Raw genomic sequence first — 21,628 nt, forward strand, 5'->3', positions numbered from 1 at the left:
TGTGGAAAATGTAGGGATCCGCATATTTAAAAAGTTGGTTAACAGTCTCCATGCCCAGTACTATTTTGCACATTGATCACGCTCTTCGAATGCCTCTTGTCGCAATGATCATGCTAAGATCTAGGGAAGACCCTAATTGAATGTATTTAGCTTTTGCTTGTTCATAACTACCAGTATGTAGTGCATTATATTAGGACATACCTGTCGATGCGCCTGGCTTGGAAAAAAAGCGATTCTCCTGCCAGTCCCTTTCTGTGGGTCTCTCTTATCTCCCTTCTGTTTTCGTAACGCCGCTGTATTTCTTATCTCGCGTTTGTATTGTAAGAAGCACAGATCCCTACTATTGGAGATAATAGTCACAATGCGAATGTTTTTTATGTGCAGCTCAGCGTGAACTTTTCTGTTGGAGATGAAGTTGATGTATGTAGATGAAATAAGGTGTCGGCTCTTGATTCGTGGTTCTGATTCATTCTCTAGCATCACTGATCCATTGTATATGTGGAGTATCTGGTCTCTTGCTGACCCTTGTTGACCTCTATTATCGGATTGAAGGTGGGGGCGAACTTTGGCCCCATTTAAGAAAGGAGAACTCAAAGAGCATTTCTGCCTCGTGTCACCGAAAATCGGGATAGATTTGTACGCCCGTGTTGTGTTATTCACTGGAATCCTAACCACCAGAAAACATCACACTGTCTAAATACGGGTGTCACGCCGGCTCATTACAGATCACATAGTCATGACCCACATTGCTAAAATTCAAATCAGGTCACTACAAAACAAGGCTCATTGTGAGCCACACAAATGGTTTGGATTACACTTACTGGATTATGATGATAGAAGTCTGTTCGCCTTTACTGCGAAAAGTTTAAGGTGATACTCATAAGGAAAGCAATTTCGGAAAAGCTTATTTTAATTCTGCAAAGACATAATTCTCGAAAAGAAGCTTTCAGCATGGAACTTCTTTCCGAGATGTGGAACATGGAAACATGTCAATCAAAATAGACAGTGTTCAACATAACGCCCCTCTGAATTGGAAAAAAACATTTACAAAATGTCTAAATCTGATCGTCCATGTTGATGTACACAAATTATTGCTACCAGATTGCCTAGAGGGGCCAAAGTGTAAGGTTGAGTCAGCAAAACGATGAGGACGAAATCTAATTGGGGCAAGATTCTTTGGTTGGTGTACAATGCCAAAATATTTACTTAAAATCGTATTTACATAATGTGAACACGGGATAAGAAATGCAGGGGCGTTAACGAAAACAGAAGGATCTAGGAAGATAAGACAGAAACCAAGTAAAGGACTAAAGGGAAGATTACTTGTGTTCCAAGTCAGACTGATTGAGAAGTATGCTATAAATGCACTATAGATGTGTTGCAACTGAGGAACAATCGACAGCTACAGGACATACATATACGTTCAATTAGGGCCTTCGCTAGACAAAATTCTCCACGATATAATCCTACTCATGTGACATAAGTTTGGGCCCTCCAGTAGCTTTGTGCGGAACTGCAGGGGCGTTTCATTAGCAGATTTTGAAACAGGATAAGTCAAGATGGGATGGATGGAGATATTATGATAATTGGAATAAGGCTGGAGGAGAAATACGGCATGACCTGTAAGATCAAACAGCAACTATTTCGGAGAGATCTGTACTATTTAACTCGACTCTTGTTTATCATGTTTCTTTGGTCGCTAAACATGCCCCGTCTCTCACATGAAGACCTGTCGTAAGGTACCCAGCCCTTTTGTGACCGATTGACATATCTTACGACAAATATGGAGGCAATCATCAACCAGCTGCGGCCTCTTTGGTCAAACCTGGATATGAAGACACTATATTCTCAATCATACGAATAGGTTTGACAACTTATCATAACGCATACACGTATATTGACCACAAAATTGTACATACGTCAATAAAAAAGGAGTTATATATTGCTAACTTTGTTATCGAACCATTTCACCGACGATGTTCCGTTGTCTTTGTTCTTCGACAATCATTAACAACTTGGCTTTTGATACTAATTGTTTAAGTGACAGTTTGGGGTCACACTGACGAAAAACAACCACTTGAATTCGGATGGATATCAGTGAGAACATTGCATTTACAATTAAAACAAGAAAGGCAATAAAACGTATTGCCATGAGTTAGTGGCTTTGTGTAAGTGGTGTTTATGATTAACATTTTAAGCTATGTTTTGACACATTGCAACTAGTGCCAGACCGCATGGCTAATGGTTCAAATGTGTCTATCTATTGTTGGACAGCCAAGAGACATTTTGACTTTGCCGCTAATTTCTTGATCAATTCGAATCCTTGGTTCAAGCAATCCTTCAGACATGTTAATTGCCCGTAGTTCCATTGTGAGAAATGCTCTAGCAGAGAGACAGCATAAGTGATCATAAGTGGTTGGTCCCGAATAGTAACACATCTAGCCTTCATCCCCATTCCACATATACAGAGTTTATAATATCATAATGGGCGCTTTCATTGTTCACTGGCAGCAAACTTGGGCTATTTCAGTATCAAGATACAGTTACAGTAACGTTAGGTGGGACTTATGACGGAGAGTATACATCAGAGCAAACTTTGCTGTGCAAACAGGGCGCTTTTGTCCGTACGCTTCTCTGGTCAGTGCTTTGACACTGTAGATGTGGTCGGAGTAAATAAGGAGATATCTCGCCGCCATTTTTTCGTCTTCTCTGTGGACGTAAGGAGACGGTGTAGACCCTGCATTCAAAAGGTACCTGATTCTGATATAACATATGAAGTGAGTAATGTGTGTGTGTGTGTAGCATTTTCAATGACAATCTCGTCGAGTCTTTAAAGGGATGGTACAATATTTAGCAGGTGTGGAATGGGAAGTGATCCAGCCGTCAGAGGCTAGGGTCGGGTTAAAAAAGATTTCCATGGCCCTCCCCCCAGGTCAAAATCTTTTCCATCCCTAAGACGAAAATTTTGTCGTCCCTAAGACCATTTTGGTACGTTGCGGGACAACATCATCTGTCATATTGGGAACGGGCAGCAACGATCAACGACATTGTAATCACTTAAGAATCAAACGTCTTTGTTTTTGAAAAATTGTACTGGGGACCTATGTGGAGACACTGGTTTAAACAAAGCACTAGTCCAGCTTTACATTATAGAAAGGGTTGGTATAATCTCCAATCTGTAGCAAACAATTTAGCAGGTGATATATAAATACAGTCACCGACCAATGGTCTTAAGTCTTCTTTGTTACTTAATGTGAAGACACCAGTTTAAACAAACACCGAACCAAATTAGTCTAGCTTAACATTAATCTCCAAGGAAATCTTTCTGTGGCAAAGACCGTATCCAACTTGCAAATGTAGTTTTATTCACCAGATTATTTGATATTTATATAAAACTCCCTTTGCCAGTTCGATACGGTCTTTTGCCACAGAAAGATTTCCTTGGAGATTGATTAGCTTTACATAATAGAGAGGGTTGGTGTGATCCTCAAACTGTGGAAAATAATTTACCAGATGACCTATAAATACAACGAACAACCAATGGGCTCTTGTCTTTTTTATACCAGCCATCCACTGACCTTTGACATTAGGGTACATCTGAAAGTGGTTACATTTATGTCGCTTGTGAACCAACGAATGATTGTGGTATTCCTGTCGTCCTAGGGAAGCTATTTACGTCAACCTGCTCGGAAGATTGACGTTGAGCGAAATGATCATCGTCAAGATCATCGTCATATGTGCCGTCATATGTGTCATCGAAGGTAAGAAAGATTATTCCAGAAATGATAAAGCACAGTAGGTTGAGAATCGTCGATGGACATCACTATGTGCTTAAATTGAATATCACTAACATAATGATTCATCAACAAAAAGAACCGTCTAAACTAAGAATTAGAGAACTTGGCACAGAAAAACTGGAACTAGAATATGGACATAATTATGTACTTGATACATGTATCAGCTGCATCTAGTTTCTTGGTAAAATATTACAATTTTCGTATACAAAATAGGTCAATCTAATTTAGAAAATTGCATTTTTGGTTTCTGCACAAACCTTTGGATGAAACAGAATTAAGTGCAAAACTTTAGGTTAATGGAATTTGGGTGACACAAGTTTGTGGTTTGTGAACATCTTAAGAATATCTTAAAAGATTAGCTGTCTTTTTCAATGAATTGTAGAATTTCCTGTTACCTAGTTTTGAGCTGCACCTTTCTTTTGCATCTGTAAAATGTAACTGTAGATAAGGCACGTAATGCCCCGTTTGGTTGTAGAAATGTTACCATGCACAAGATCTCAGTTTAACAAACATGATGCTACTCAATGCTTTAACAGTGCTGCTGTTATTTTGGAAAGTTGGCTGGTTAATGATTAACTGTTGAGCTGTGTGTTGTCCATGATTCGCTATTGTTAGCAGTCTGTTGGCCAATTGTGGTGCCATGTAGTAGGATACCTGTTGTGTAAGTAGCATCCGACCACAGCTTCTCCTCCCACTGCATCATATCAGACCCCCACACGATAGATATTCTAGAGATTAGGGCTCTGCATGGTATCCAGGCTATGCTAGACGCGCAAAGTTACCATCCACACTCGCCGTGTTTGCCATAATGATTGTAGCAGTGGCTAAATGTGTCTAATATTGCTGAGTTACCACGTTTCACACGTCGTCTGATTTAAAAACTTTTGTTCATGATCCACTAAATTTGCACTAGCATCATTCAAGTACATAATTTTGAATCGTCTTAACTGCAGGTGATTCATCGACAGGTGTTAAGCCCCCATCTCACAGGACCCGCGGCACGCTGGCGGCGTCGTCGCGTCCTAAACTGGATTTGTGTTACCCTTGACTTTATAATGGAAATATCATTCAAACCGTACAAGTATGACCAAAAAGACAACAAAACACACAAAGCTTAAAAAGATTCGTTTTTTGTCGATGAAATTCGTTGAGTGCTTTGTCAATTCGATCGGCCGCAGCGACGCCGCCAGCGTGCCGCGGGTCCAGTGAGAGGGGGGCTTTTAGTCACCACATATGGACAGTAGCATTTAAAGGCTGTACGTATATCTAAACCATTCCCCAGGGCAGAGTTGTGTCTTCCCGTTCACCTATAATGGCACTACGTATGACACCTGTACCGTTGTTGACGATGACACGCAGCCGTGGTGCTCAACAGACGCCGTGTACGTAGGGAAGTACATCTACTGCGATGAACGTAAGTATCAGTGGCTGTGAAATGTCATTCCTGTACTTTTCCCTTCCTATAAAAGCAGGGCCTAGGGGGACCTAGGAAAAATTCAAACGATTGTGACTTTCTATAATATCTATAGCAGAAGAGGTGTTTTTCTGACAGAATTTGTGAAGGTACAGTCTTCTGCTAGGAATTTATGCAACAACATTACCTTACTCCATCATGAACGTTCTGGTACAGAATTTTGATCACGCTAGGCAATACGTGTGTATTTAATTGCAATGGAAACATTTTCTATCAACCTCACTAGCACTGATGCACAACGTACACGTACGTGTAAACTGCATGTAAACGTACGTGTAAACTGTACATGTAAACGTACGTGTAAACTACATGTAAACGTACGTGTTAACTGTCCATGTAAACGTAAGTGTAAATTGTATATTTTGTTTCGCCAGGCTACTGTTCGTTCCCGTTCACGTACCAAGGAATGACGTTCACGACCTGCACCATGTATGATTCCGAGTACCCCTGGTGTTCCATCACTCCGGAGTCCGACGGAGATGACTGGGCGTGGTGCAGCAACAGCGGAGGTTAGTCTCGGAACTGCAGATTAGCGTTGATCACGAAGTTCGTAAAGCACTGAATACACTTCGATTTGTTTTACAATATAAATAGTTACGTTAATGATATCTGTTTTCTATATGCAATACACATACAATATGCAGTAATCTTATTCTTTTGTTTGCTTCCTCCATCTTGTTCTTGTGTTTACTTTTTCCAACGGTGCTTAGTGTGGACATGAAGGTTGACAAAGTTAATTTGTGTAGCGTGATGTCCACTAAATCTAGTTGCCAGCGCACGAATTTAGCTTAAGAAAAAATAATGAGACTCGTCTCCTTTCATTTGAGATTAGCATGTTTTCAATGTTCACAATTACAGGAGAGATATTGTAGACTGACGTCGATATTTACTCTTACTTTTTTTTAGAATGATGTAACAGCGTGCCAACGGTATATACGCTTGTGCACAACAGGCCTAATTATACATTTAAAAAAATGGTTAGAAACCTCAATAAAATCATTTTAAAGGCCTATATAAAGAAAACATGAACAAAAAAACCCACCTGAGGGTATTAACCTCTGCGCCAAATTTCGGGTCATTTGGCCTAACATAACAGAAATGAATCGATTGGAAGATCTGACAGGAGGTGGAGGAGGAGGAGAAAAAGAAGGATTAGAAGGAGATGAAACATTAGGGAAAACAGGTCGATTTTGGACCTCTGATAGCTGATAACTGAAAAAACCCGATGGATTTCCATGATATTTTCTATGCAGGTAGCTTCGATAGAGATGTATACAATCTTGCAAATTCGGAATTAAGATGTAGACTTAACAATATCTATAATTCCATCATTTTACATTATTGAACTTTACATTATGATTGATACATGTAACGTAAGTGATTTATGGCTGTTGGTACATTCACAGTTATCAATCATGGAAATAGGACATGGACTACAATACGTAATTTGAGAGGGCTTTTGGATAACCGTTTCGGGGACAACCGCCACCATGTCACCAACCCTGCCGGGAAAGACGCAGCGCGTCAGTTCATACACGACACTTTGAACGGTTACGGCTTGCAGATGGTCGGTGGTGACTTCAACACAGATGACTCAAACGTAAGGCACATGGTTTGCGTTTTAGTCTATATCATGCCGCTGTTGTTATTACATGATTTTTGGGATATTTGTTCATAAGCCGAATGATGCAGCTTTTTCTGGTCAACGATCGCGAATGTGTTAGTTAACCCCCCGGAAGGTTTTCGGTGCCGTAGGTCCAGGTAATAAGATACGCCAAAAATAGCTAACCAAGCAACTGAATAGACTTTTGAAACAGTCAGACGTCTTATTGGCTTTTTGCTTAGTTTTTCTCCGAACAACAAAACATAAGACGATATGTTGGAGTTTTACTTAGGTTTTGAATGTGCTTATTATCAATGAGTCCTGATTGGGGTTTGAGGTTGTAATGATGATGATTTATGGGGATCGAGGAACTATCAATCTTTTTAAAAAATGTCGTTTTTGTTTTCCCCAGCGGAAGGGCTATAATGTAGTAGGACTGTGGCCGGGTCGCCTGACCGGAACGCGGCTGGACAGACCCATCGTGCTGACAGCTCACTACGATAGTCGACGAGACAGGGCTGCGGTCCAAGACAACGGGTCCGGTATGGCCGCCCTCATGGAGGCCGCTCGGATCATCACATCCCAGCCCTGCGTGCAGGAATACCTGGTCGTGTTTGCTGCGTTTGACTTTGAGATACAGGAGAGTCGAGGTAAATCGCTGCAATGCCCCTGTCATACGGCAGGAAAATCGATCGGCCGACGAGCCTGCGAGTTCTGAATGACAATTTCTGCAGTAACAGGCCCGGTGTTCTTTCGATCTTCGCACGATTTTCAAAGATCGGCCGATGTTTGTAGGTTACAAAGCCTCATCAAATATAACAGCAGATTTTAAGGCGAAAAATACGCTCAACCTTCTTGCACGCAGCAAACACGGCAGAAACCCATCGACTGAAAGGGGTATAATATAAATATGTGACTTCATTTTAAAACGTCATTGGAACGATACGTAACTAAACTAATCATCACTATTCTATATTTCTATTTATCATTTCTATTTGATGAACGTAGCACAGAATGTATATAATAGCATTTATGACTTTGAATGAATGTGATATTTTTCGTGACATCAATATTCCTGACTCGTGCTATTTTCCCTACCACAGATGACGACAACGCAGCATGTTATAACGGGTACTGTGGGAGTAAGGACTTCGTGGATAAGGTCATGGTCCGGTATCTTGATTCTGTTGGCGTCAACGTTGCCAACATCAATGGCGTCATCATCTTAGACTCCATCCTCAACTTTAATGACACCCTGGGGGCACAGTCACTTCCCGAGACCTTCAAACAGGTGAGCCCTAATGCAATCAGCTGGCATGCAACAGAAAAAGAGATTAAGGATATAGCGTAGATGGATATGATATAATAGCAAACAAAATCGGTGGTGAAGCATACAATGAACTCGTGACCTTTATCAGGAGACTACTACTATTTCTAGACCTCAGAAAAGTGGAGCACTGCTGCCAAAAAAGAAGTCATTCCCCCCAAAAAATAGATTTTATACCGTAGCATTACTGTGATATTATTAGCTAGAACCGTATCAATGGGGTACATGTATTCCCATAAAACTCAAAGGTATGCAAACAAAATTAACAAAAAGGCAAGGGTGACTAGCACAATTTTTATGTCTGCTAAGACTTTCGTTGTCAACAGCAACAGCAATGACGTCAAAAGATTGAGTGACAAAAAATATGTTTTCCTCAGTTAAGTGTAGTACGTGATTTACGTCCCAAACAGATTGATTACAATTCGACACGACTCAAATCTGTTGATGAACACCATAATCGATTTCTTGACAGGTTCCTGGCTTAAAGCAGAGTTACGAGAGCGTAGAACAGGACGGCTTCAAGGGAAACTTCATCTTAGTGGCCGGCCGACAGGAGTACGACTTCCCGCTGTACTCGGCGTTCTACAACAGGTGGGACGCGGCCGGACATCCTCAGTACAAACGGCAGGTAGGAAGGAAATATGACTAACAAATTACAATGCTATTGTAGATGTTTTTATTATGTTTAGCCATACCTAGTATGGCTAAACATATTGTTTTCTCTCATGTTTCTTCTTCTCCTGTCAAATCTTCAAATCGATTCATCTCTGTCATTTTTTGACCAAATGACCTGAAATTTGGTACAGAGGTAATGTAGGCAAAAAACCAATGTGCGTTCTTTTCCGTTTTTTGATATTGACCTTGAAAGTGATTTTATTGAGGTTTTTAGGCTATTTTTAGCATATCTTGGCCTCCTGCGCCCTGGGATTTCAACCGAATGACCTGAAATTTGCTGTATACGTGGCTTGAACAAATATTTAAAGGACTACATTCCCATTTTTCGCATACATATATTCAAAACGATTTATTTTGGGCTTTCTTGACAATATTTGCCACTTCTGTCACTTTCAATACTACATATGACCTAAAGGTCATTGACCCCAAGTGCCTTGCACCTGGCCTTGCATGCCTGTGAGCCTTGCGACCACCTGATTGGTCAATTGGTTTAATCTAATTATCTTGCATTCCTGGCGCAGGTGTGCTAGTATTCATGCCAAATATGGTATGGGAATTCCTAGGACATGTCATTACATGGCTTTGTTCACTCTTTTTTTAACAAAGATACATGTACAATATTGCTATAAGTTTCGAAACTATCACAATATAGATTCATCTTTTGTTCGTACAGTTTCGAACATTGGTTAAATGAGCCATACGAAAGCAATCTACACGTCCCTGCTAAGTAGCTGATAGCACCTAATGATAGACCAATAAAGACGCCCCACCGCGAGAAGCCTGGCAGGCGATCGTAGGTGTTTTGTTTACTTTCGCGGTATCAAAAATTTCCACGTGAAGAGCGCGGTTGGGTACTCCCAAAATCCTACTACGCCGGACAGAAAAGTTTCCATCAAATTTGTTAAAATCTTGAATAGATCTAGTTTCAAGGAAACACGACACACACCACGCTATCGGCACGGTACGGGGGTGTCGCCAGCCGAACAAATCCCCCGCCGCTCACGTTAACCCGCACCCGTTGTTTACGTTTGGAACTGAGGTGAGCTGAGAAACACAACGCTCGTTCAAACCTTACTACTAGTACCGTTGACTGTCACGCCCTTCGAAGCGGTAAAACTACAGTCCGAAGATTTCTGTGTGTCCTTCAACAACTACAGATAATCGAAGACTCGTCACGGCATGGCTAGCACAACAAAACAACGAGCGCGCTCAGCTTCTGTAACGTTACATATCGCCTCGTTTGCTTACGAGGAGGAAAGACCGGACATAAACATTTAACGTCATTATCGGGAAAACACCATGTTTCGTTAAACTGAGTGGTTAAACTGCAGTTTAGGAAATTTTATAACAGAAAATAAGTTAAATCAATGATTTTGTGAATGTTTATTTTAGCACTAGTTATTCCAGATATTTTCAAACTCCAAATTCTTCAACACAACACGGGAGATCGTTTCTCCTCAGACTGGCGCGCAACTCCTGACAAAATTGATTGATGATCTCTCTCTGCCGCATACATGATCAGAGGCGGGTGGTAGGCGGTGCGCGGGGAAACTTCAATATATATAATGTAGCGAAGTGTTGCACAAGGAATTCTCACGCTGAGGGGTACATGAAATAATGCTTACAAAATAGACCTCTATGAATCGGGCTACATTCAGCAATGGTAGACGGATTCGGGGCATGCCGCGCAAAACACACGGTCTCACTGGGGACAGGCGTTTTGGTCCCGCACGTTGTCGCAGCGGTGCGTCGCCGCTACGCGATCGAAAGCACGCCGCTGTCTGTCTCGGACCAACACGCGTCTCCCGTGATGTGTAGCGTCCACCAGGCATTCCTACATGTCCTACGTACGGGCGTATGGATCGTAGAATTCGGCAAAAAAGGAATGATTAGGCCAGTAGAGTCAGTCCCCGGTAAGGTCAATGATTCGCCCGTTTGCGCTAGCTTGTAACGTTAAATGAATGCACCCTCTGGTGGCCAAACTTCACTGACAAACTTTCTCCCTATTATCATCATGAGCTTGCGTTAGTCTGGTACTAGTGACTATTATGTGCCGGGAATGTTTATCTATCGCACGCCTTGGAAGGAAGTTCAACCATGATAAATGGTCGGCCGTTGCGAAAATTTGGAATCCCATGCTGTTGATTTTCGTGATTTAATCTGTAAGAAAATATATTTTCATGTCGTTTATGTTTTTGGGACGGACGCCGGGACGGGGTGATTTTTTTCTATCATAACATTTTCGTCCCGTTAGTATTGCAAATCGAATCGTGTTGCACACGAGGCGAAACACTAAAAACGTGGGTCTTGTGGAGTGTTTTGGAGCGGGAAAATGCCGGATATTAGCGGTGCCGAACGGTGTACATCGTCGCGCGCGGGTGACGCTCCGTCAAAACAAATCCGCTGGTGGTTTAGCGCGGCCACCGAAAATAGGCAGAAACACACAGGAGGACTTAGCACCTTCGTTTATGGGGGCAATTGTGAAAATCTTTTGTTACAAATTGTTCGAACATTGAAACATTTGGATAGATGGTTTGAAACTGTTCTAAATAAAGAGATTTTTTGTGTAGTTACGTTCGAAATGTTTCCAACGTATGTGAAATAAGTTCAAACATGTTATAAGTTTCAATTCTAATTGTTTGAACACTTTAGAACTATTGTGACTTAGACATTCTTTTAATCAAAATAGTTCAAACATATTACAAATATTATATTAAAACCCTCTCGGTGACTTGGAATTGACTCAAATATGTTGTTTTTGGTCATTTCCTTCTTCTGTCAAATCTTCATATGTATACTATGGAAAACTTCATTCTTCCGTGGGGTTGATCTTTTTTAATTCAATTTTGAACTGGGTTGATTATGCGCAAGAGTGTAATTTTTAGCGGATATTTTTCGACTGGTTTACATGGAAATGGCACGGAATATCCCATTCTTGCAAGGGGAGGATTCTTTAATTATTTCTTTCAATTTTGAGCTGGAATGATTATGAAAAAGTCCATTTGTTAGCAGAAGTGTATTTGTTAATCAATAAGTGGATATGGTTGTGGACTGGTCCATATTGTGTTGAGGTGCTACTGGAAGACTCAATTTTGGACTGGGGGATTCATTTTTTTAGTGCAAGTATTTTAGAATGGTCCATTGTTATTTTGGGAGAGTCCATTTTTTGCATGGCGAGGAGTATGGCTAAACATGCTGTATTTGCTCGCAAATGTTGCCTTTCTAGTTTCACAATGCCTGTTCGACGTTCATACAATGTACTAAAACAACAACAAAAATACACCTTTTTTAGTCGGCTCTGATCCCTCTGAAGGATGTGGTCTCAGCTGTAGAAACACAGTCGGACCCTAACTGGGAGGTGTACAAGGAGTTCATCAGTGACGACCTGATGAGTTTCTGGAACTCCAGCACGGACATCAAGGCCATGTTGCTGACTGACACACGTAAGAATTTTTTTCAAGCAAGCGGTTTGAAATACACGATGCATTCTGAGCAGCCATGCTTCTTCTCATTATTGCAAAACATATACGAACTGACAGAGCAGTTTTATGGAGACTTTTAGACATTTAAACCACATTTCTTTATCATTTTAACTAATGACAATTGTAAAAGTGCAAACTGCATTCGTTTAAACAGTAATTATATAAGACACTAAACTATCAAATGTTACTTAAAAGCACTTCTCACAATACCTTTTACATAATTCTGCTTTAAACTGGTGTGCATTAGTGTCCAGGCGTGGAAGAGGGAGACCCAACCACGGGGTTGATGACAAGATGGTCTTGACGGACGCCCGGCTTGAGTTCCTCAAGAAGATCACAGATGTGGTCACCAGAACAGTGATGGACCTGGCTGAGTTCAAGCTCGAGTGTGAAGGTGATACCATTAATTGAATGAATGCAGCCGAGTTACCTATTCACCTATTATACTTTCGATGCTGCCCCATTGTCTTAGATGTATTAAAGTACTGTCTCGTGGCACAGAATAAAAAAATGATTTTACGCTTTGATAATCTTACGATTTGTAAGTTGACACGTTCATGACACCCGGTGGTCAAATTCAGACTTAGAAACTCCAGCTGAATTTGAACCTAGTTGGTCGATGTTCGATATGACGTAATTTGATCCGAATAATTATGCTTTGGAAATTTTACGATTTGTACGTCGACACGTTAATGACACTTGCTGTTTTCTGTTGAATTCAGATCCAATGACTGGAGCTCCATCAGCCTTCAGAACAGGTCTCCAAATGAGCGGGACACTCGCCATGCCTGATGGAGACCACAACATTACTATCACAGTGGACAAGTTCACGTCTTCAGGAAGGCTTGAGATAACTGTGACGTTCGTTGCGACTGGAGGGGTACACAAGTATGAAGGTACTATACATAGCTTCAACTTGAATAAGCGTCAAAACAGTTCCATGCCATCCATTGATCACATGAAGGAGTCAAACCATACTTCAAGCAATGGATACGGCATTATAAATATCATGCAAGGTACACCAATGGGCATTACATGCATGGCAACCATTTTGTGTGTGCTGGTTGCAGTCTTTCGGAGTGTGCTTCAATACTTCTGACTAGTTAGTACCTTTATGTATTACCTTTATCTCTACTTATTGTGATTTCTGTATTTTACTTATGACTAGATATTGTTATTTCTTGATTACTGTGATTGTTAGAAGCATTTGTTGAGACTTAATGTATATAGACCAGTTGTATGATCTCATCTATATAATCTGTGATTATCACTTGCACTCCGCCGGAGGTGCCAGTCATGTAACTAGAAAGGGAACATTTCCAAGCAAATACATAATGTCTGCCTTCATATGGTCTAGCCTAGCAGATTACAACTCTGTTTATTCGTACTCAAACATGCTCATATATATGGTGACCAGCTCCTCAGATCTGTCCTGCCACTTACTATGCAATGTAATGGAACACCACAGGGTGCCTGCTATTTTACCAGTATGGGGACAGCCGTCTGCGCCAGGTCATTGATCTTATTTATTTGGAGAAGAGGACGGAGAGGAACAGAGCAAAAACAATATGTTTTCCTTCCGTGAAGGTAGACATACTAAACCATTTTGGGTCATTTTGTTTCCAATCAAGGACGCTTCAATGCAGATAACCATCGTGTGTCGCTGTGGGTTCCAGACCCCGAATGGGACTTAGTGAACTGTGTCTTGTCAGGTCACGTGAGTATAGCATTGGGAAAATGTTCAAGATTTGATTGTTTACATGTTATCCGTTGCATACTGAATGGACGTATACTGTTGAGTGTTGATGCACTATTGTACTTTTAGAAAACAACGCTTGAATAGGTTATCGTAAGATGCAACGTTTTCCTGAGACCTCTATGACGAATATTGTGCTTGTTTTCAGCTACATGAAGTAAACAAGGGAGTATTGTTTATGGGGGAAATAAACGGAAAGTGTGGTGACTATTGGCCCCACGATGTCCTCACAATAGTAGCCAGCTCCTCCACAGGTACGTAAAGCCATCGACGTCATTGATTTCTGAATTCTCTGCTTCTGCAATGTAATAGTGCATGTAACCAAATATGTCAAGATTATCAATAAAAGAATCAACAAATGAGTCCACAATTAAGGATGTTCACTTCTGCTTTTACAGGATCGTGTGGTCTCTTCCCATCAACCACTACGGAAAATCTGCGCTCGCTTCTGACCGACCATTTCAGCGAAAACCGCCACCACGTGACCAACCTCGCAGGGAAGCGGGCGGCAGCAGACTACATTCACGCCACTCTGAAGAGTTACGGCATGCAGATTTTCGTCGATTATTTCGACACAGAGTACTCTGAGGTAAGATTAGCTTCAGCAATCTTCTCTTAAGCAAGCAGTAACGTACGTATCAAAGCGTGTTTACTTAAGGTATCAAGAAACAATCGATTAACGAAGACTCAAGCTATTGTTGAAATTTAGAATGTCTAACGGATGGTGCAAGTAATCTCAGAATGACCATGTTGTGAAATGAATCTACTTCTGTCTCTCTCAGTACAAAGGTCAGAATATCATAGGAATATGGCGAGGCTCCAACCCTGAAGGACATGGTCAAACAGATAAACCCGTGATTCTTGGAGCTAACTACGACACCTGTAGGAAAAATCCCGGAGTGGACGACAACGGATCTGGTCTTGCAGCTCTGATGGAAGCCGCTAGGGTCATCACCTCACAGCCGTGCATCCCTAACTACTCCGTGGTCTTCGTCGCGTTTGACCTGCAATGTAACGATTCCTCGGGTAAGCGGTTATCACTAGCCAATTTTAGAAGATCCGAAAGAAAAGAAGCTAACAAACATAGCGTGACTCAAACTTCGGTCCTAGCGGTCCGCCCGTCTACTATCTCTTCGTGAGGGGCCATGTTGCTCCTGACGAGATACTGTTTAATACATATAGGTTACCGTCTACCCAGTTTCTACGGCTAGGCACTGTCGCAAATATCTAACTTGTTTATTAGATTTTTTGAGTGTTCATTCTGTTTTTGTTGTTGTATACTTTCCCTCAGACAATGACATGTCAGCGTGCTCTAAAGGACAGTGTGGAAGCGAGGACTTTGTGGAAAAAAATCTTACCCCATACATGGCCTCTCTTGGCCTGAAACTATCGGACATTCGGGGTGTGATCATTATGGACTCCATACTCAACTACAACAACACAAAATACTCACAAGAGGTTCCTTGGCAGTTCGAAAACGTTCGTATATCTAGATTGAAAAAATGTTTACAACAGAGAACAATTCAAAAATATGAGCATAAATATATTTAGCATATGTATTCTATTACCACATGCTACACTGCAAGGGTATTTCACTTTCATTGGTTTCATCGTAATTCGCATGGCACGTGTCAACCACGGGATATCTTTGAATCAACATATCTTTGAATCAACACATTGTAAACATTAGAAGAAGAAAAAAACGAATTATGCGTTTAGCTATTTGTTACATGGCAAATATGTCTTAGCTTTCTTTACACGTAACAGTACACATCACATCTCATTTCAAACAGCATATTTAGAAATCAAATTGAAGGAGACCAGGTTTTGGTTTAATATCATCAAGACGTGAATCTATTGATATGCATCTCTGTGTAGACTCCTTTATGGGACGAGGTGTATGTACAAGAGCAAGACGAGGACTTCCGAGGAAATTTCATCAGTATATTCACCAGACAGGGCTACGACCAGTCGCTGTACTCCATCTTCCACGACAGATGGGACGAGGAGTGCGATCCAAAGTACAAGAGACGGGTAAGCGAAATGTACTGCAAGAATTCGGACGCAGAAATGCAATGACGAGCAAATATATATATCATATTCAACTAGAAACCTCCTTTATGAAAAAATTAAATTTATACCACGCATATTGAAAGAGGCCATCTTAGCTCTCCCAGTGGAAGCTGGTTCTTTGAACCGGAAGTGACGTTGACTTGTAAAATACCGTCGAGGATGTTGTCAGCAACATGTTGTTTGTTACCTTTCTAAGGACGCGCTTATACCCTACAAGAACATTGCCGACGAGATAGAGTCCACCTTGGATCCCTACTGGGCTATTTACCAGGAGGTTTCACAGGACCTCGGCAGCTTCTGGAAAGCCAGCGGTGACATCAAGGGACTGCTCTTGACCGACACAGGTAAGTAGGTCTTATGGCGTGACGTCAAAGCCACCGCCTCCTGGTTGGTGGATCCTGGCGACTTCCATGGCCAGGTGTAAGCTTCCAGTATGGAGGACAATACCAACAATCTTTATTGACACAACAAAAATACCTCCATAGTCACGTGACATTACGTCATAGTCACATGAGTGCTAAAACCTTATACACATGGGTTTCTTCTTATACGGTCTGTGTTGTGGTGTCAAGGAAATCCATGCAGAGCTAACTGCAGTTGTTACCTGCTATCAACGAAGGATAACGATAGATTTGAAACAACAAACAAACAAATGAATTACTTTAAACAAGGAGGTTATAGAGACTAAAGCAGCATGTTGAGGCGCATCTTAGCTATTCAGGTCAAGGAAAAATATTTTTATCAGACAATTTCGTTAAAACTATAGTTTTGTTTCGCTTAATTTCCTGTGTACCTGCAAGAACAAAATCGTGGCAGAGAAGTTGGCCGTCACGAGAAACTACCGCTGACGGACGAAAGGCTTGGATTCCTGAAGAAGATAACAAACGTGGTGATCAGGACTACGATGGACATGGCCGGTTTTCCTATTAGATGTCACTGTAAGGTTCCTTTACATCGTTTCCATTTTCTGTGTTTTTCGGAATTGATCGTTGAAATACGTTTTCATTGATAAGTTTTGATACAATCAATGGTTACTGTATCTTTTCTTTCTTCTTGTAACACATTTAGCTCCAGTTAATGCTGCCCCGCAAGGGTTTGACAAAGGCATCCAGTTGGATGGAAAACTATCTCTGCCAGAAGGAGACAAAGACTACAGCCTCGTGATCAATACATTCGAGCTTACGGGAAGGGTCGACGCTACTCTCCTCAATAGCACCTGGAGCATCGATATGTCAGGTACATTATTTTCTAAGTTCAGTAACTGTGAAATTGTCAATGTTTTTTATGTGGGATGTTATATCGTCTTAATGCAAGTTTATAATGAGACAATTAGACTTAAGTAAATTCAGCTGGATATCGTTGAGGAAAAGAAGGAAACTGTTATTGCAAACTGAAGCCGTCTTTTGAAACAACTGTTAACCTATATTCCTACAGGACATTTCATCTCCAATTCACATATTCTGGAGCTGCGTTTGCTAGAACCTGAATGGCACTCACTGACATGTGTGATGATTGGACACGTGAGTATCTAAACTGCGTAAAGTCAATTTCTGCATTTATAACATAGCGGCGGCTGTGAACTAAATGCAAAAATACTCACCTCAACCAAGTCAAACCCTATACGGGCCATTCAATTTTGCTATGTTTTTGAGGCCGTACCAATAAACCAATAAGATATTCCCTCAGTCATAACTGATTTGTTGAAAATGAGACTTTCAGTATTTGACGATGCTCGAGCTTTGTAAAACCACGTCTTCTCGCCTCGTGAGCGGTAGGTCGTGGGTTCAATTTTTGATGAACTCATACATTTTTGTTATTTTTGTCCTTTTTTTCTCTCTCTTATTTTTGTATTATCTCACAGGATCATCTTCGCGGTTATTGTTATATAAGAGGCTATGTTAAGAGTAGGGAGTTAGAGTTAGGATCATGAGGTGTTATTGGCAAGATCATTAAATTCCATAATGTATGCTTTGATTGGGCTCCTAACAAATTTATTCCTGTCAATAGTGAGAGAAAAAGTCATTTCATCCTGTCAATAGTGGGCAAAAAATCGGTAATAAATCCCATTGACATAAACACCGTGTCAATAGTAAATGAAATTAACAAGAACAAGCTGTCAGTTGCCTTGGCATATGAAAAAGCATCACCGATTTAAGAAGAATATCTAAAGAATAATAATAGTAAAGAATAAGAATGATATTGCAGAAATATTCCGACTCGATGGGTTAAAGTTTATTCTGAATCATTAGGGTTCTTTACTCACTGTTTTCTTCTAATGAATGACAACCACGCGTCACACCACTCTGCAGCTGTTGGGGAGCGGTTCCGGTGTGCTGTATTCAGGTGGCGCTCACGGTTCATGTAGCGGCGCCTGGCCGGAAGGCCATGTCGGCTTCACCCTTAACAGTGCGAAAGGTTCGTAAAACAAGTCTCAATATCTTATTGTTGTCGTTATTAACTTGAAGTTTACACATCTTTTTTAACGTTAATGGCTTCAGCAGTATGTTATATTCAGTCAATGTATGTTCCTTTGAGTAAGGATTGATAGTCCAACACTATTTAAATACCAGGTTGCTTTCACACTGTTTTGCTATGCACCTTCATGGGTACTAACGTAACCGTCCCTTATTTCCTCAATGTCCCTAAGCATGCTCTACATCATTTTTGAATGGTGGCTGACACCGTAGGTCCTACACTGGTGTAATGGTTACATTCTCTCCTCTTCCTCTTTTTTTATGCATCCTCCTAACCCATTCAAGTTAATCTACTCACAATACTTTGTAATTATGTGTGCACAGGTAGTCAAACTTTCGGTGGCCTCGGTGTGGGGAATGGCGGCCTTGTTGTTGTCGGACTGGTGGCTGGAGTCATCCTCACGCTCCTTGTCGGTGCTGCTGTTTGGTTCTTCCGTAAGAGGTGAGTGCTTACACATTCAGCCATTCATGTCAAATTCAAAGCTGTGCAACTACTCGAATAAACCCCTTCTTACACATAGCCTCCTAGATCCTGAACACCATGAGTGCCATGTAATTATCTTTGAGGTAATTATTTCTGAAGAGCGGCTATAGCCGACAAGGCTCTAAGGAAAAATATTCATGTTTTAATTCATCTTATTTTGCTCCTAACGCCAGTCACGGCTATGTCTGTTTACAGGCGACCATCATCGCGGGGTGGACCGGCCTTCCAGCCTCTGCAAGTGGCTACCTAAGTCATGACCCAAATAGAGTACGTAGTAGCATGGTATATTTCAAGGAAACAATACAAGTCGGTCTTGCACCAAAAGCTGAATTGCGCCGAGATTTACAGTTGATTACATTAACGACTTATACAATAAGAGCTACAAAGGATTGAGTATTGACACTTGGCTCCAACGTTTTCTCATGGAATCCCGGAGACACTGTCCCTTTGAGATTGTATCATACAAACTGACATCGTTTCATCGACGTGTTTGTCAGAACTGTTTCAAAATCCAAGATAGCAGTTATAAGAACAGTAATAGCCTTTTTGTCCATGATTTAAGTTCTCAGTGCTTTACTTCAGTTGCTGGAAAAACAGGTCTGAAGAAATGGACTCAGTACCTAGCATCACCGAGTAAGCGATATTCGTGATCAGTTTCGCGAACAGAAACGCCTTTCCTGCTGGACATAATTTTTGTGTCATGATGGTACTAGATTGATCGCGTACAGAAAACTGTAAGAAATAAATTGTTACTGATACTGAATGGAGGTTTACATATCTCCTCAAGATATGACGTGTTCAATGATTTAGGTATATTTACCAGATAGCTTTCGGGATGCACAAATACATACATGGCGTACATGATGTGCATGAATACTTAAACATTCAATTCAATTTGTAACATTCACTCCTAACGCAGAACATTGCTCGGTGATTGTGAACATGACAAACACGGATGATCTATGATGTAATTGTATAGAGACGTTAACTCCACGACGCAAATCCTAGCCTCCTTCGCAGACTTCCTGGAACGGTGGCGTATATACTTGAGGGGGGGGGGGCACGATTTCTGCGGCGAAAGTCCCTTGCCGGCATTAGAGAACCTTGGCCCGTGTAAGAAATCGCCCCCCCCCCCCCCCGCAATATATACGCCGCCGTTGTAGGAAGTTTGCGAAAGAAGGCTAGCAAATCCAAAGGTATGCTGGTAACGTTAAATGGAACTGGATGTGTGTGTGGGGGGGGGGGGATGACTTGTATACTGTAGGATCAAACAGCAACTATTTTGGACAGACCCTTGCTACACTATCAGTCTGCTTTGTTGGTCAGCAAACATGCCCCGCCTCTCACACGAAGAGCGGTCGTAAGGTTTGTCTCAACGCGACAAACATCGAGGTAATTATCAACTATTCTCCAGCTTCTTTGGTGAAACATGGCGGAATGAATCATATTGTAAACGATACAAAATTGTTGATGCAACTGATCGCAACGTATACTTAATATACTGACCACAAAATGGTGTATGGTGGTAATAAAGATATTTACATGGTACTCTATATTGCTTTTGTTGTATTTACATTGCACTCTATATTGCGTATGTTGTTATTAAACCATTCCGATTTAAGTCATAATCTTTTATGAGTGTGGCCCGAAATTGTCGCCTGTATCATTTAGTAATCATTCATTGACAACTTGGCTTTTGATACTAGTTACTTTCAGTGACCATTTTGGGTCACACTGACGGAAGATAACGACTTAAATTGGGATGGATATCAGTCAGAATGTTACAACATAAGAAAACATTACTCTCCAGGCAGAGGTTAGCTGGAGAAGATCGTTACCTTTTTATATGCCCCGTTTTCTGTGCGCACTCTCCGCCAACATGTAATGAAAAAAAAGTAAAAATCTTCTCCACCACTGCTCGGAGACAAACAAAACAGTACTTTTTGTCAGCCTTTTTCACATAAAAAGAATATGCACGCTTTTTCAAGTCGTTTGTAACGTGAACGTATCTTGGTGATGGATGGATATTGCCATTTCCGGCCAGAACAATGTGCTATCATCGTCAACGTCGTTCCGTGAATATTGGTAAATTGGGCTAATTCTGTATTTAGAACAATACTATTACAGTACTTTTAGCTTTGTAATCTTTGCAACACTTATAGATACCCGGAGGAGTGAATATGTGACACTGTCAAAAATGCGATGTAACGACCATTAATGTATCAGACGACGGTTCAACGACCGTTATCAACTAGGCCACTCTTCTTACCCAAGTTAGAATTCGACCTCGACCCAAAATTTATGTAACGTTAATATCTACGGGGCAAAAGGGCATACGATTCCGCATCTCGATTGCTTATCTCCAAAGCCCTAATGTCCTCTCGTGTGTTCAAACGTCTAGCTTGTTCCTAGCCTCCATCCCGGCCCATCTCCACATATAGAGTGTTTTTCATATCGTCGTAAAATTGGACGTTTTTTCTTGA

General features: G+C 41.1%; 1 protein-coding gene across 1 annotated transcript; it reads left to right on the top strand.

Annotated features, from left to right (window-relative positions):
• Nucleotides 1-6,761: 6,761 nt before the first annotated feature.
• On the top strand, nt 6,762-20,698 carry LOC136435218 (uncharacterized). The gene is made up of 20 exons (XM_066428515.1): nt 6,762-6,794; nt 7,287-7,524; nt 7,978-8,165; nt 8,674-8,829; nt 12,169-12,319; nt 12,606-12,752; nt 13,081-13,254; nt 13,990-14,075; nt 14,263-14,368; nt 14,513-14,703; nt 14,897-15,140; nt 15,406-15,593; nt 15,993-16,148; nt 16,384-16,531; nt 16,988-17,125; nt 17,256-17,423; nt 17,622-17,707; nt 18,497-18,602; nt 18,986-19,103; nt 19,341-20,698. Exons 1-20 carry the CDS (start codon nt 6,762-6,764, stop codon nt 19,393-19,395), a joined length of 2,877 nt encoding a protein of 958 aa, XP_066284612.1. The 3' UTR covers nt 19,396-20,698.
• Nucleotides 20,699-21,628: the final 930 nt, after the last annotated feature.

The sequence above is a fragment of the Branchiostoma lanceolatum genome, chromosome 5 (assembly GCF_035083965.1).
Source record: "Branchiostoma lanceolatum isolate klBraLanc5 chromosome 5, klBraLanc5.hap2, whole genome shotgun sequence".
Taxonomy (NCBI): Eukaryota; Metazoa; Chordata; class Leptocardii; order Amphioxiformes; family Branchiostomatidae; genus Branchiostoma; species Branchiostoma lanceolatum.